Below are 16,877 nucleotides of genomic sequence, written 5' to 3' on the forward strand. Positions count from 1 at the left end.
TTATTAAGTCTCCATAATGAAAGCAGCCATTTAGATTTGTGTTCCAATTTATACATAAAAAAATGATAACACTAGTACATATTACATTTGATTTATTCAAAAGATCAAGAAGAGGATGATTTTGTCTATACAAATTATATATATATATATATATATATATATATATATATATATATATATATATATATATATATATACACACACACACTACAACATAGTTTTATAACATCACAGTAAGTGATCAGATCCCGCAACAAACAGAACACCACAGTACATTGTTTTGAATGATTATTGCACATAAAAAAATGCAAATTTTTGTTTCAAGAGCACAAAAAAATAGCCAGATTGTCCACTCCAACAATAACCAAAAGCTTTGGTTATATTCAGAATTGATGCCTTTCAACTCGCTGGACAGTGTCTCTCTTATATTCACTTTTATTAATCAATGTTAATATCTGAAGCATCTTAATACTCAATGCATTGTTAATTACATTTTATTATACAAAATAACAATTACCAGCATAATCAGAGCAAATGATTTACAGTTATGTGACAAAACTTGAACACGTGTAGACAAGATCTGAAACAGATGACATACACTGAATAAAATAAGCCTTTTCGAATGCAAGACACTCTTGGCACACAACATAACTTGTTTAATAAATTTCATATCCTCATATCGTAAATGCTAATATGAAATCTGCTTACAAGTAAAGTTTGCATTCAGCAATTTTCACTTGATGTATAACACTGAAATGAAGAAAGCAAAGATATAACCCTATACAGGAATGTATACATATGAAGTACTTGTTTAAGGAAACATTTTAGTAAGACACAAATTTACATACAAACTTATTTAATAATAATATTTCAACACAAAGATTATCAAGAATATGGTTTGTGTGGTAATCTTAAAAGTTTGCCACAACTGCATTGGAAGTTAACAGAATACACTAATGCAAGTAAATACACAAGAAGGTTCATTTTTAAGGTTCTGGTTTAAGGGTGAGTTTGGTCATGTGGCATGTTTCAGTAAGTGTTAGAAAAATTACATGTATTGTGTCATTCATTATAAAGTCATCTCACCATAATGTGGTATACTCTATGCCTCTCATAGACACTGTTTTGAGGGTTTTCTCTACAAGTCAATTGACAGTGTTTTGAGGGAATAGTCAATATTCAGTAATTTCACTTGTTGAAATAGGACAAAATATGAGTTGTGAGTGAACAATCATACGATGGCTGTCAAGAATTATGTTCTGTCAGGAACTACTTTTATATGTGGGTGGGGGCCTATTTATTTCACGTATGTACTGATAGTAAAACATCAACCTGTGAACTCAGCTGTACACTTTTAAATGTCCTCCACTGTGATGTTTATATTCATTTATACTTACTACATAATCATCAATGTAAACTATTTTCTTCAGATGCAAATCATACTGTTCATCACAAGATGTATAATAAATATAGTACTACGCATCATTTAATATAATAACTCACAAGTTCCTTGATCTTGGGAACCCATAATGTAATCGTCATTAGAACATTTAATATGTCTCTCTGTTCATCGTGTACTTTATACACTGGTCATAATACAGACACTTGTACACTCATTTATTAAATTTTTCATTACTTAATATCACTGAAAGCCATGTATTGAAAAAATTATTGTTAAAAAAATATTCAATTTGCATATCATTTACTGTATAATATGTATTCACAAGTTGAGTCCAATCGCAAACTGCATAAACCCAAATCCACTGTCACAAAGTGTGCAGCAGATCTGGGTCGAAGTAGTATGTTAGAAGTAATCAATAGAACAAAAAATACAAGCCCCTGGATTGCTGGTGCATTATGCAATGGTAGATCTGGGTCTATGTAGTCTGTTAGAAGTAATCAGTAGAACAAAAAAACACAAACCCCTGGATTGCTGGTGCATTATGCAATGTTAGATCTAGGTCTATTTAGTCTGTTAGAAGTAATCGGTATAACAAAAAATACACACCCCATGACTGCTGGTACATTATGCAATGGTAGATCTGGGTCTATGTAGTCTGTTAGAAGTAATCAGAAGTACAAACCCCGTGACTGCTGGTGCATTATACAATGGTAGATCAGAGTCTATGTAGTTTGCAGTTGGACCCGATTTATAAGCATGTATTTACAGTATTTATCCATTGACAAGTCCATGTCTGATGACAATACACCCTCAGTTTTACAAAATTTTGGTTTGGGTTTTATGGGTTTAACACGATTATTCAGCACATAATTGGCTATATGTGGTGGCCCATATATCTGGTGATGAAGAACCTGGGAAGAATCACCAACCCACAGAAGCTACTTGCAAGCTCTCTAACATGCCCAATTTGGTCGAGCCACTACTTGAACTAATGTGGACAGAGGTTAGATGTTTAAGTACTTTGTAATGGCAAGTGCCTTAGACCACTCAGGGCTCCAAACAATGTTTGGTAAATATTTTTGCAAAAATTATATCTTTGTGTGATAATAAGCCCAAGACATATTTTTTTTTACTGATTTATTAGGTTGGATCTCTGGTATTGTCATGGAAGAAGTACTATATTCAAACTCAAGGGTGGGTGGGAGCAGGCTGAATATTCATATTATTAAACAGGAATAAGGATGTATATGATTGGTTATAACTCGTATACACTTTTAATGCCATTTTTCAGCACATGATATATGGTGACTAGTATATTTGGTCAAGGAAGAACCCAGGAAAAATCATTAACACCCAGAATGTTACTGGCCAAATTGCTCACATACACACATTGGTTGAGTCAAGACTCTTACCAAGGTCCTTGTTATGAAAAGATTACTACTTTATTTTCTTATAATTATAAGGTACTTAACAAAATATTTGCTCCTTTTATGATTTTCCAAGTCATTTTCTTCAAGACCATTCTTTGTTTTCATTGATTTACAGTTGTCAAAAACATTTATTGGAAAATAAAAAGACAACATGTTTCATGTCATCAAGTGCATTACATCATAAGTCAATGTGACCTTTATGCTTGTGAACATAATAAATGTTACTAGTGAACCTCTACAACTGTAAATAGCATCTGTCAAATAAAATAAAAACATGACAAGCAATACTGACAATAACAAGCCAAAGTTAAAGCATCCCCAGTGCAGGAATATGAGTTCTACATAAATTCTTCAATTCCATTTAAAATCTATCATCACTAATCCATCAGAAATACCCCCAAAAGTTATCGTAATTCTTTTTTTTAACCAAAATGTTGATTTCTAACTTAACATTCAATAATTATATTTTTCATTTTTTTTTTAGTTTAATACCAATTCATAGGGCTAAACCACTTTAAAATCTATGAAACACTCATTGTTAACTGATGATTAATATAAACTATTTAGACAATGACAGTGGACTGCTTTTTTTCTCTTTCAAATACAAGATTATTACAACCATAAATAAAAATAAAATGACATATATCACCAAGAAATTTGGCTTCGTGAGAAAAAGAAAAAAAGTCAATGTACATTAATCTTATGAGAAATATATTTTAATTTCAGCTTGTCTGTTTATTGGTCACTTGATAGTAGAAATGAATATAAATAAAATAGGATTACCAGCAATCAAACTTTTCTGCAATCATTATAACAGAATTCAAATCAATAGCTAGAAAGGATGCAACATATGACTTTTGTTCTTTGCTCTTCTATTAATATTATATTTAAAAACATAAATGACTACAAACAGCATAGACTCAACAATGTTGTTGTATAATGTACTGGGAGATAAGAGTCTATTTCTTATTCTATTTATAGTTTTAAGCAGCAGCAATCACCCTGGTATACCAGCACATTATATCTCAGTAGATCTAAGTTTGTACTGTCTGCAGTTGACTACATATTCTTAATAAACAAATGCATTTCTATACTACACCCACATAGACCAAAACCAGAGAGTTGCACAAAAAATTAATCATTTCAAGTTAGCATTATGTGGAAATAAATATAAATTATACAAAATATCTCAGAGTTATCAGAAATATCTCATTAAAAACCTTCAATACTACAAGACTAGCAATATAACTTTCATATAACAATACTGTTTTCTAACTAAAATTACTGTTGTTATATGAGTTGTCCTTTCCATTAATTCAAGAAGCCTATCTTTCTAGAAAAAAGACTTATACTGACTGTACTTTAGTTGTATGAAAAATACCATGATATTCTAATTGTTCCTTTTTTTAAGCCTAATTATGAAAACAATTTATCAGGCTAATGATGGCAGTGAGCCTTCTCCAGGGGAGATCATTCTAACTGGAACTAAAATTATTTTATCAACTCTGCTGTGAAGACTGCAATAAACTATAAGCAACAACATTTCATCCAGTCCTTTATATCTAGTAAAGGGAGTTAACACTGCTGTAAGTTCCTTTTTATATTAAAAAAATACTCAGACTCTAAATGCGACATTTTGTCACATGCATGTTGAAATAATATGGTAAATATGTTGAAATAATTAAAATTATTACAAAACCAACATTGGAAGATTAATGAACTAAATGTTTTCAAAGTCAAAAACGAAGTTACACAAATGGAAAAATCTCTGTAATAAATATATCACTTGTTGATGCTTTGATATAAAAGAAAACGGATATAACAGTCATTAAATTAGGAAGTATTATATGATTCTGATTCTGTCACTGATATACATATGTACCTTCAAGTGATGTGCCTGAAACAATTCCATCCATCAGCTATGAAAAACATGAGAGTTGATATATGATGACTACCACCATCCACCAGTAAAGACAATTTGCCATAAATATTTAAACAAGAAAATTATGCAATTATAGGTGCCAGTGACTTTTACCTTTAATCATGTTGTGTGAACAAATTAGGAAGATCCATTCCAGAAGGACTTAAGTTTGACTTTTATATGTAATGAGACTTTAAATTTTACTGTCAAATAAATTGCCATGGCTGAAATGATTTTATAAAATGTCTATCAGAGAGGGTAGAAAGATAATTTAGAATTAGAAAATTAGTTGTTTTATACTGCACTAAATACAAAAGGAGGACAAAATAACAAGCCCTTTACTGCAAATGAGCTTTCAAACGACACTGATTATTTTTCTTTGGTAATATATTCCATTTACAAAAATTATCTCAATTGCTGACAAACTCACCCATGGAAACAGATGTATTTGCTTCTTCACATGCACTTTAATCCTAATAAAATTAGCAGTCATGGAAAAGGTTCTGTATTGATGGTGGTTGACTTTTGTCTTTTTAAGGAGATAGGGAAGCCTTTTAATTGTTACATGTACTTTGTGGAGAGTACACATATACTGTAAAAACTAGAAAAATCATGGTATTACTCATACCTGAAAGAGGTAAACAATAAGTCTTATTTATTAACCTGATTAACACAACTGAAAAAATAAAACACCAGCTGGGATGACCAGAAAACCTGTTTTATCACATTACTCATGAATATATGTTGAATATACCACAAATAATTATATACTATCTTTTTATAGCTATAAGTATTATTATCAATAAAATCACTAATACTGCTAAAATAATAATAACATACATTTTCCTACTTTTCTTCTGATATTTTTCAGCTTTTTGTAGCTGTTTCAGTCCTTGCTCCACCTGTACGGAGGCATGCTCTACATTGTAGTCTATTCGGTCCAAAATGGAACCCTGATAAAACAAAAATTATTTTTAAAAATTTGTTCCATAAGAAATTTGTCCTGTGTTGGTGTATCAGAAATAAACAGGCATTAGAGAGCAATTCTACTGAGAGGCAATAATGACTAGGAAGAACCTTTTTTGTTCTGATTAATTTGATTACTACAGGAAATGGGTCTTTCCCAAAGACAACAAATGTTATGGATCAATGTTGTACATGTACATCTATTATAAGTACACAAAAAAACATCTCTTCCTCTTTCAAGGTCCTGAAATGGCAGCACACTTATTCATACATCAGAATTCTACACTGAGCTAAAAAAATAAATATTTATGGAGACATATGGCTAGTGGCATTAAAAATTACTATCACTCAAATCTCACTTGCTCCAAAAGACCACATATTTTACTAATCTGACATCTAACAATTATTTTAACCAAAGAAAGAAAATCTGGGTATTTTTCTCTCAAAATAATTTATGTATTATAATGAATGTGCCCTCCAAAATATTCTGTGACTGCTGACAACATTTTTTCATTCAATTTCTTTGAAAGTAATGTTTTCTCAACGTCCTAATTTCAACCAGTACTTAGTACCCAAACAGTTTGTGCTTTACAGTGTACTTTAATAACATTTACATGATTTGTTCACTCAAATTTTGATTCACTTTTAAAACAGTGCTTTTTCTGGTCCAGATGTCAACCAGAACTTATTACAAAAAATAGTTTAGGGTGTACACTGTACTTGAGCCACAATTATATTTGACTTTATTCACTCAAATGCTAGCTTGATTTTCAATGAAAATTGTGCCTTCATTTTTTATTAGAATCAGTTATATTTTTGTCTCATAAAAACAACAGCTTTAAATTTGACAGTGGTTTTGGTCACAGTATAAAGGACACATGAAAGTACAAAAAATATCCACACCATATCTGTATTGAGCAAAGTGAGGCATGTTACTAGGGTATATGTAAGCAATACAATTTATTTTCTGTATTTTTCTCCAAATTAGGATTCAAACCTGCACATTTTCAGTCACAAATCTGGCACCCTAACCATTAAGCCATTGTGGCTCCTGCCATCACTAGTTTCCTCTTATCACATACACAGTGGGTTTAATCTCTATTCCTAGATCAACATGGCAGTCTTGTCTAATATATTAAATCAAAATGGTAGCAATGCTTGTGTGTGTGTGTGTGTGTGTGTGTGTGTGTGTGTGTGTTGTTTATTTTTATCATAGTCTTCCAGTCATATTGTTATGGTGTCTGCAGTGTGGCAGTTTACAGTGATGTCTAGCACTGGGGTATAATGCTGCAGACATGAAGCATGATGTCCCACCCAGTCACATTATCCTGACACCAGGCCAACCAGTCCTAAAACCAACCTCTTTATGCTGAGTGCCAAGCAAGGCAGCTGCTAGTGCCAATTTTATAAGTCTTTGGTATGACTCAGCCAGGGTTCAAACTTGTGACCTCCCACATACGAGGCAGACACTCTAACCACTAAGGCCACTGGAGTGATGTTAATTTATTTTTTACATGTCTGACAGTCAGCATACTCTGTATATGACAGATGTCCCAAAAAAGAATTGAAGGTACCATTCACTTTTTGGTGCACTGCTACTGTTAAATTTAAGTGATATCTATCACACAAGCCAATCGTAAAAGTTGATTGCAAAAATGTCATTTTCTGTGTGCACTTTACAGTCACTAAGATTTTCTTTATTATTATTATTTAATCAAATTCAGTGCAGCACAAATAAATCTATTCCTGGCTAGCTGAAAGCAATACATGTCTCCCCAAAATCAGGGTCAAATAAAGATGAATGTTAATGGGTTCCATCAAAGATGAACGTTAATGGATTCCATCAAACATAAATATCTACTTTCCATCCAGAACCCCCAAAACAATCAGCTTTTGATTTCTTTCAATTTATAGCAGATATAGAGATATATAAACAGAATTATAATAAAAATATATAAAGTAGACCAAAATAAAGAGCAATAACCTGATCAACCACCATCTGGGAGAGATCTTTAAAAATTTCATTCAGATCTTGTATGGATCGCACAATTTTGTTGATTTCATTCTCTCTTTGCTGTACAGCTAATGCACTGTCTTCTACCATCTGTAACTGTACTGTGGTGAAACCCTGTAACCAGAAAAGACACATGCTCTAAGGATGATCACTAGAGACAAACATAAGTAATATAAAATCAATGAAGTAAAATATTAATCAGAAGAATGGCCGAACCCTCTCCCTCATCCAAGTGTAGCTATTACAAACATAAAATTAACATGATTGTGCAATTTCACATTCAATGCCTTTGACCTCTGATCTATTAACTGCAGACTCAACATGAGCTTCCCTTTCTCAAATGTAATGGAGCTATGAAGTTGATAAAGATTGGTCATGGGAATCTTGAAGAAAATAGACTTATCATATAGAACTCTATTTGACAATTTAAGTTCCTAAGATCCTGAACTCTGGGCTATAAAATCAATGGGGAGCTGCCTTTGCCCTCGTGTAAAGTAGAATACCTGTGAAGTTTCATGAAAAATGGATCCAGGAAACCAGTCAGTAACTTACTAAGCTGAAACCAAACAGAATTGCAACGTCAACTCAAGTAGCTTGTCTTTGACGAGAATTAACAGGGAGCTGCTGATGTGACCTTGACTCTAGTAGCCCATAAATCAATATGCTTCTGCCTTTACTAATGCATAAAGCATATCTGGTTTAAGGAGGGAAAAAACATAACAAACTAAACACAAACATAAAATTAATGTAATTTTTCAATGCCATGTTCAGTGCTGTTAACCTATGATCTGTCATAAGCAAACTCTACAGAACCTGTCCTTTCTCAAATGTATGCATCTATGATAAAGTGCTTAATTTGATGTGCAAGAGGAAGCAAGCATGAGCATTAACTCCAGCCAATTCCAACATAAAATTGTACAAAACAAAGTATTTTATTAAGTTTGTATACCTCCATCACCTCGAGTTTTTTTGCATATAATCTAAGTGGCAAACATAATCTGAGCATAAAAAGTGTAATATAATATACTAATGCTGTAATTGCAATAAACTTAGAAAAAAGTACATTTATTTTTGCTACTAACCTGGATCTGCAGCTGGTTACAATTATTGTCACATTTGGACTGAATTCATGTGGATTATAACCAGAATACAAACACAAATCATACTGACAAATTATTTATATACAAACATACTTTGACTAGTCAATACTTCATATTTTCACAGTGATCAAATCAACTCCACAAATTCTGCAATGAGCATCTGAGTACTGTATTATATCACCTTTTTACAAAAAAGATCTAAAGCACTATTGAGTTGTCCTTGTTTTAAAGTTTGAAATGATCGCTTTGCTCAAACATGTGTCAGTCATTTAACATCTGTGATTCACATTCAAAGCCTGTTTTGTCTAACATCTTGCACCAATTTTGTAAAGTACAGACTGGTCCAGTAACCAGATCTTTTCATTAATATCATGAACCTGCATCAGAAGTTTTCAAATTCAAGAAATCCATCTATTTTCTTGGAAATTTATCATATATAGCTGCCATAAATAGAAAATAATGACTGTAAGAAAGTACATGTAGGTTTATGATGGCCAAGCATGGTCTTATGCTATTTTTAAGCAGCAGCTTTCTGTTCCATAGTAGTTTCAAATATTTATGTTGTGTGGAATTAAAGAGATGATAATAAAAATGACACAACTTTCTATTCCATAATTTTCTTTTTTTTAATGTGTCAATGAAGCATAAGTCATATAGAGATGAGTGTAATACAAAATAGTGAACTGATTATACCAAAAGTCTTGGTTGGCGGGTATGAAGTTTGTTTCAAATCCATTAGTTATTCAAAAGTTATTATGATGTGTGTGTGTGTGTGTGTGTGTGTGTGCACGCGCGTTAATGTAGAAAGTTATATAAACCAGACATATTCAAAGTGCCATTCCTGGATCCTACAATATGGAGTATCTACTTACAAAGTAATATTATCATAGATGTTACATTTTAATTCATCTCCTACTGTGAAATAAACATGGATCTCTGCAGTTTATAGCACCCATAACCCTGCCCACAACCCTCTCTACCAAGCGTTCTTACCGAAGAAAATTAGCCATAGGTATAAAGCATATGCTCCAACTCCTGTACTTTCTTTGCTTTCAATGCAAAATTTTTGACTATTAATAAGTTTCCAAAACCACTGTATTTCCAAGCATTTTGATGTTATGGAGGATTAGGAATGCCACAGAGTCCTCCAAATATCTATCCCAACATTTCAACCTGAGATAGTCAGTATAGCTAAATCTACCGGCAAACTACTGGGTGTGAAGGACACAGTAAAATACAGAACATTTATGAAAATATTTAATGATATCCTTTAAAAACACAAAACCTAAGGTTCAAACGAACCAGCAGATAAATATGTACAAGTCAAATTTATAATGCAATCAACACTATGTAGTCAATATTCTTGAATGTCTTGAAATTGCTGAAGAGTCTATCTCAGGATTAGTAGCATATTTCTTTCAAACATTGCAAGGTTTTACAAGGTTCAAAATCATGTTTTTCAAGGTGAATTATTACATTAATTTTAAAGGATACATAAATGAAACTGTATGTGAACACAAGTTAATACTTACTATTACTCCATACGAGGAACATTTCTTGCAAAATTTTTTTGTAAAAACAAAATAAAACATGCAGTCAATAGTATGATCATTTATATCTTTCCCATTAATATTAAATATCCTACATCTGGGCATTAGAATAATGTAGTCACTGAACAAAGTTCATTTTACTGTGTCTACACTACACTATTTACAAAGTCCAAGATATTTTAGAGTGAATTTTTCAGTTCTTGTAGCATGTCATCAAACTGATTTTCAAGAGCTCCAAGTTTAGCAATTTTGTCCTTTTCACTTTTCCTCATATTATTTTGATGTTGTGATAAAGGAAATTTTCATAGGGATCTTTGCTCTCAATGCATACTCATCAGCAGCAGCTGTCATTGTCTCAATGTCTTTTTCAGTACCTTCCTTTCTTCTTCACTTATCCACATAAACAAAAAAAAGTACAGATATTTGATTTTTATATTATCGCTTATTTAAAAACAGTGTATGGATATTTTAAACTATTTCATATTAGATACATTAATATTTCTCTCAGCTTAGCTATATTTTTAGATTTATCATGTTCATTACAATTATTGTCTGTCCTATTTCCACTCAATCCCAAATTAAGACTATGTACAGTTTCTAATTTAAAACTTGAACATCTGTGTTCACAGACATACACTCTTTTATCAAAAATGATTTCATGATGAAGGCTTCTTGTTTTGCCTTTATTAAATGCCATTACAACAGCTTGGGTTTTTTTTCCAGCTGCTTGTGACCATGGAGCACTCTCCCATTGCATGCAAATCAATATCCTTCTGGCATAATTTGCATTTTGCAAAGGTCTCTGAGAAAGATTTCATAATCCAAACTTTAAATTTTTCTTCACCTAGCCACCAAAGTTGGAATCAGCAGCCAGCCATGTCAAAACAATTGATTCCAATTTTAACCAGTTACAATCATAAGTTCAAAATGTACAATTGTACAGTGGCCAGTTATGGGAAAATTTCCATTCTGGCACAAGCTTACCGAGAGATTTTTTTGTGTTGCTGTTGTTGTTTTTTTCCCCCCTTTCTTTTTATTTAATTCTGTAAAACGAAAACTATTTATTAATTCCTTTTGGTTTCATGAAAATCAAGGCTTTTCAAAGTACCCAGACAACATTTTGAAGTTTCAAGTGTTTTCAAGGCCTTGAGGGAACAATTCATTTTTCAAGGCTTTTCAAGGTTTTTAAGGTCCTCTATGGACCCTGCTATCTAGAGAAAAGAAATTTGGGGATCATTTAGCAAACAAAAATCATAAACTTTGGCCATTAATCAAATATCATGAATATGGCATAAGCCATGATGACCTCCTTACCTGCAGTTTAGCTTGAAATAAAAATAAAACCTTGCCCAAGTCAGATTAGGATACAATGAGAACAACTGTTGATAGATAGAACATTTGATTTTTGCCATTCTGTGTCATGTTCTATACTTTCCAAATCAATTAAAATATTTATACTTCTGATGTTTCGGATGAAGTGATGGTCTGATTGAAGATTACAACTCCAGAGATACTGCTATAAATCACCTTTATTATATCATTATAAATTTCTTCCTTATATGCCACTGGCATTTACCACCTTAAACATTATTTGAGACATTACTGTAATTTCCTTTTAAAAGCATTTTCCAGGATTCCCGCCAGCTTGAAAAAAGTTGTCACAAAAACAATCGCCACCCTCAATTTTTTCCCCATCAATTTTCAAAAACTGTCACCATTTTCATGATACAGTTTTATCCATGTATCCCAACATCCCCAGCACCATGGTAATATTGTCGACATAGCTGGATGTTTAGATAACGGGGAAGGGGGGGGCTATAAATAAATTGAAAATTCACATATAAGTGAAATTTTTCAGAGGTGACCTGTTGTCAGTGACAAGGATTTAACCACAGAGAGAGAAAGAGAGAGAGAGAGAGAGAGAAAAAAAGCAATGGAAATTTTGATTAAATGAAGACAAAACTTGTTTAAAATACACTTGTATATTAACAACTTACATTTGTGAAGTATGCTCCACAATGTTTTAAATAACGTACATGCATATAAAAAATCCATGAATTCGATCATAGGTTAGAAAATTCATCTATTAAAAAAATCCTGTTAGAAAACACAATAAGTAAATATTAAAAAAAGAATGGTATTACTTGTTTGATCTATATCCCATTGTCAACAAACACTTTTCACCAAACAATTCACTCTGATATTCATTATCCTAGTAGCATGTAGCACATGGCTGTATAGTTATTTATATGCTACATGTACATGTACTTAAATTGGCCTAGATTTTGATCAGGCAGAGATACTACAATCTTGCTGAGGCTACCAGGGCAATGAGGCTATTCATTGGGATATGAAAACATGTACAAATTAACAGGTTTAACAAACATTCTTGTGAGATGTCCCACCTTCAGTTAACTTGACAACCAGATATCTATTGTTTCAAATTATTGGAAATTTAATTTGGGCTTTAGGCCATCATTGCCACTGGTAGCAATCATAAGCATTAACTCTTCCTTCTTGCAAACATGAAACTATCATGGCACAATAAATATGTTCCAGTCACTATGAAAAATGAAACAATTGATCAGTCTTAAATGCTTTTATTTAAGTTTGTTACTGACTTATCAAAGGTCGTTGGTTTGCTTTGATGAAGGTGCAAGAGTTATTGAAGATGCCACTAAAGGCCTTCTTTGAATGACTATAAAAATGTCCATTTCTTATTGCTGCAGCAATATCAATTAACTGTAGAACATTAACTGAGATAGAATTTGTTTTCTTATGCTTAGTATATGTACAGAATGATCGGTGCTTCAAAGGTAATCAGTTTTCTTAAGTTTCAGCAAAACTTTTTTGATACTCTATTTTTTTCTAACCTGCTATTGTCTGGTCGATTGTAGTCATTCCTGTTCCCGCCTTTAGAGCTAGTCAGGTAACATGGCTATTTTGGGTTATATTACAGCAAACAGTAAAAAGGCCAGACATCAGCATAAGCTGATTATGATATGACAATGCACTGTTAGGATGGTTTGAAAATATGAACAAAAGATTTGTTTATGTAACAACAGATTCCAGTACATTTTATATCCAAGTTTGGGGCTTCCTGTCATAGTACCTTTGAAATTCTCCAAGCAAAACCCAAGACTGTATATATAAATTTTAAAAGCAAAAAAAAATGTCACCAAAAAAATTGCCAGATGGTATATTTTGCTACCTATAAGGAAAAAGAAATGCAATTTGTGCCATGGGCGAAGCCTGGTGTGATCCCTGATTTTCTAATACTGTAAAAACTATTACACAATATCCAGGAGAGATAACTACTACAAGCTCTAAACATTTATCAAACCTGAGTTGTCTCTCTTGATATAATTACAACATAAGAGGAACATTATTAGATAATGCAAACTATGCAACAGGTATTTGGAGACAAAAATCCAAACAAACCAATACGTGCAACAATAGATTCTCAGCCTGCAGTATTCGACTAAAACTTGCCGTATAAACTGAATTTGTCTTTAATATATACACAGACTTAAAACCAATACTTGCTTCTGACATCTGCAAGGAAGAGATATTGTCCATGAAAGTCACTGGTTTTATCCTAATATCTTTGTTTCCTCAAATGTCACAGACCACCCTGTGCAAACAACAATGCAATCAAGAGTACTTTTCATGTTTTGAAAATTTGTTCTAAATCCAATGTAAAGGAAAGTTAACATTTTTCATTACCTTTTCATATCCAGCTCCATCTGAATATGTACCATCAGAGAGTAGTGATGTCTCAGGACCAATATTTGTATCAAAAAATTCTCTTGATCGCTCTTCTCTGGATTGAATTTCTTAAACAGAAGCAGAGAATTAAAATGAAAAAGTCAATAGACAGGTGTTTGTAAATATGTCACATTGCAGACCAAAAAGACAAAATATCAAACTATCTGTATTTGTAAAACATGTATACACCCAATGATAACCAAAATGGTTCAGTTAAAAAGTCTGAAAATAAAAGTGCTATCATGACATGAAATTTTTTTATCAAGTCATATACAAATGCATACCAACATGCACACCAAATCTGAATTTTGTCCAACTAAAAAACACTGGGATTTTTTAAAATTGTACAAATAAGGTTTTCATCCAAAAGATTAAAAATATGTAAACAATTTTAAAAATTGTGCTATTGCATAAAAGTCTATACAGATCATATGTATACCTTTACAAAAAAGTTATTTTATTTAGTCACTGCTAGCAAGATTGTTGTAAAATAAAATTCACAAGCCAAATCACCAATGGGATATTTGACTCTCAATCTTTCACCCTAGGGGAACCATTGGAGGGGAGGGGGCAATATAGTAACAAGCTTCTTGGGACTAACAAACACAGGGAGAGACATATGGAAAGATGGGATCAAATCAAGATTCCCCTGACTTTATCCAGTGTATATATGCATCTTTATGCATCTGTAGATGTCTATCACTGACTCACTGCGTAAATATGTTGATTGGCTTTTCTTGAAGTTTATAGACATCTCCTGAAGGGATCTGACAAGAGAGCTCACAATATTGGATGATAATTTTCGTTCTACTTCTGCACCCTGTTTGCTTCTGTTGCTGATGTCCTGAACCTGTCTTTGACATCTGGAAAACATCTGCAAAAGATGGTTATCAGTTTCATATTTATCACCCCTGAAATCCAGCCTCACTTTCATTGTCAACTTTTATTGTTCTTTTCAGGAATAGTAATTCATCTTTAATGAAAAAATCATATGCCATATAAAATATACCATACAGTGGATATCTTCTAACTAGCAAGTTTATCGTGATACAATGGTCTAAGAATTAAGTCATAAAAATAAATGACATCATCACTGCCTAAATCTAAAACTGGCAAATTATAACTGAATATCTACATTTTAAATTTATGTCAATGAAAAGTAACAAAGTAAACCATACATTAAGCTATAACAAATTAATATTTTTCCTTTTTCTTCCTTGCTACTTTATCAAAATTCATGAGTAATATCTCAGAATCATTTATTTTTGTATGGAATCAATTTCTACCAAAAATGTATGTAAAATACAGGAATTTTCAGAATAATTATAACAACAAAATATTTAGTTTACTTCACTGAATCATCCATGATGTTAGCGGAGCAAATAAACAGCAAGAAAACAGAAATGTAAAAAGCATAAAGACTACTGAATTCAGCATGCATCATTGTGTCAAAGGCTTTCAAAGTTTTATCTTAAATCTGAAATACGGTTGAAAGGAACAAGGGTACAGTGAACAGCGATGTTGGAAACTTATAGTCATTTGATTGATTACGTAAACATTTTACCATATGCCAAACTGAATAGGTTCAGTACCAATATTTTGTGAATTACCTGTCCCTGATTAATCTTTTCTTAATTTAGTATTCACAATGTCATATTCATTCCTATTTGTCCTAACATAGGTAACCACTAACCTTGTGTAGCATGAAAATAGCTGAGTCTTGAAAAGATCATCACTTACGTGGGAAATAGTGATTTATTTTGAAAACACGCTACCTAAATTGTTTACACAGTGGTAACCCTGCCTCAAGATCAAGGTTACAGCATAGGAAAACGTAATTCTGTGTCTTATATCCTTGTTCCAAGTGTAAATTTTAAAATCCTTAAGATATTTTAATGAAACTATTATATATGCTCTATAGATGGTGAGTCTTGTACCATGACCACGCCCAAGGTCAAGGTCATTTTAAAGGAAAATGTAATTCTGTGACTTGTATCTTTGTCTGGAGTATAACGTTTGAACCAGATATTGTAATGAAACTTTGCCCAAATGTACAGCCAGTGTGACATCATAGCAATGCCCCACTGCCACAAGTAGTGATCCACACCATAGTCATGCCCCTATGCCACAAGTGATGTCCCATATATGCCCCCTGCCACAAAGTGTCCCACACAAAAGCCAAGCCACCTGCCACAAGGAGTGTCCCACACCATCGCCATACCCCTGCCTCAAGGAGTGTCCCACACTAAAGCCATGCCCCTCCCTCAAGGAGTGTCCCACAATATAGTCATCCCCCTCCACCTGCCACAAGGAGCATCACATACCATAGCCATGCCCCCCTGCCTAAAGGATTGTCCCACACCATATTCATGCCCCCCTGCCACAAGTAGTGTCCTATACCATAACCATGCTCACTTGCCTCAGTTAGTGTCCCTCTCTACAGACCTGTCTCCTGCCGCAAAAAGTATCCAACACCACCTCATTCCCCATGCCACAAGGAGCATCCTACAGCCATGCCTCTCTGCCACAAGTAGTGTCCCACACTATAGCCATGCACACCTGCCTCAAGGAGCGTCTCACACTATGGCCATGCCACCATCTAATATCATCCCACACTATAGACATGTCCCTGCCACAAGCAGTGTCACACAAAATAGCATGCCCTTCAACCACAAGATCACAGCTGTGGAAAATGTTATTTTGCAACTTGTATCATTTTGTGGAGT

At 33.0% G+C, this 16,877-nt stretch overlaps 1 protein-coding gene across 1 annotated transcript in view; it reads right to left on the bottom strand.

Annotated features, from left to right (window-relative positions):
- Positions 1-200: 200 nt before the first annotated feature.
- Positions 201-16,877, bottom strand: part of LOC149782541 (syntaxin-16-like) — a 28,615-nt gene continuing 11,938 nt past the window's right edge. Inside the window, exons 5-8 of the mRNA XM_089933972.1 lie at positions 14,863-15,025; positions 14,110-14,219; positions 7,704-7,847; positions 201-5,706 (exon numbers count right to left, since the gene is read on the bottom strand). Of these exons, the coding sequence (XP_089790098.1) occupies positions 5,524-5,706; positions 7,704-7,847; positions 14,110-14,219; positions 14,863-15,025 (600 nt within the window). The 3' untranslated portion in view covers positions 201-5,523. The remainder of the gene's footprint in view (positions 5,707-7,703; positions 7,848-14,109; positions 14,220-14,862; positions 15,026-16,877) is intronic.

This window comes from Sinohyriopsis cumingii, chromosome 15 (assembly GCF_028554795.1).
Source record: "Sinohyriopsis cumingii isolate HCF-2022 chromosome 15, ASM2855479v2, whole genome shotgun sequence".
Taxonomy (NCBI): domain Eukaryota; kingdom Metazoa; phylum Mollusca; class Bivalvia; order Unionida; family Unionidae; genus Sinohyriopsis; species Sinohyriopsis cumingii.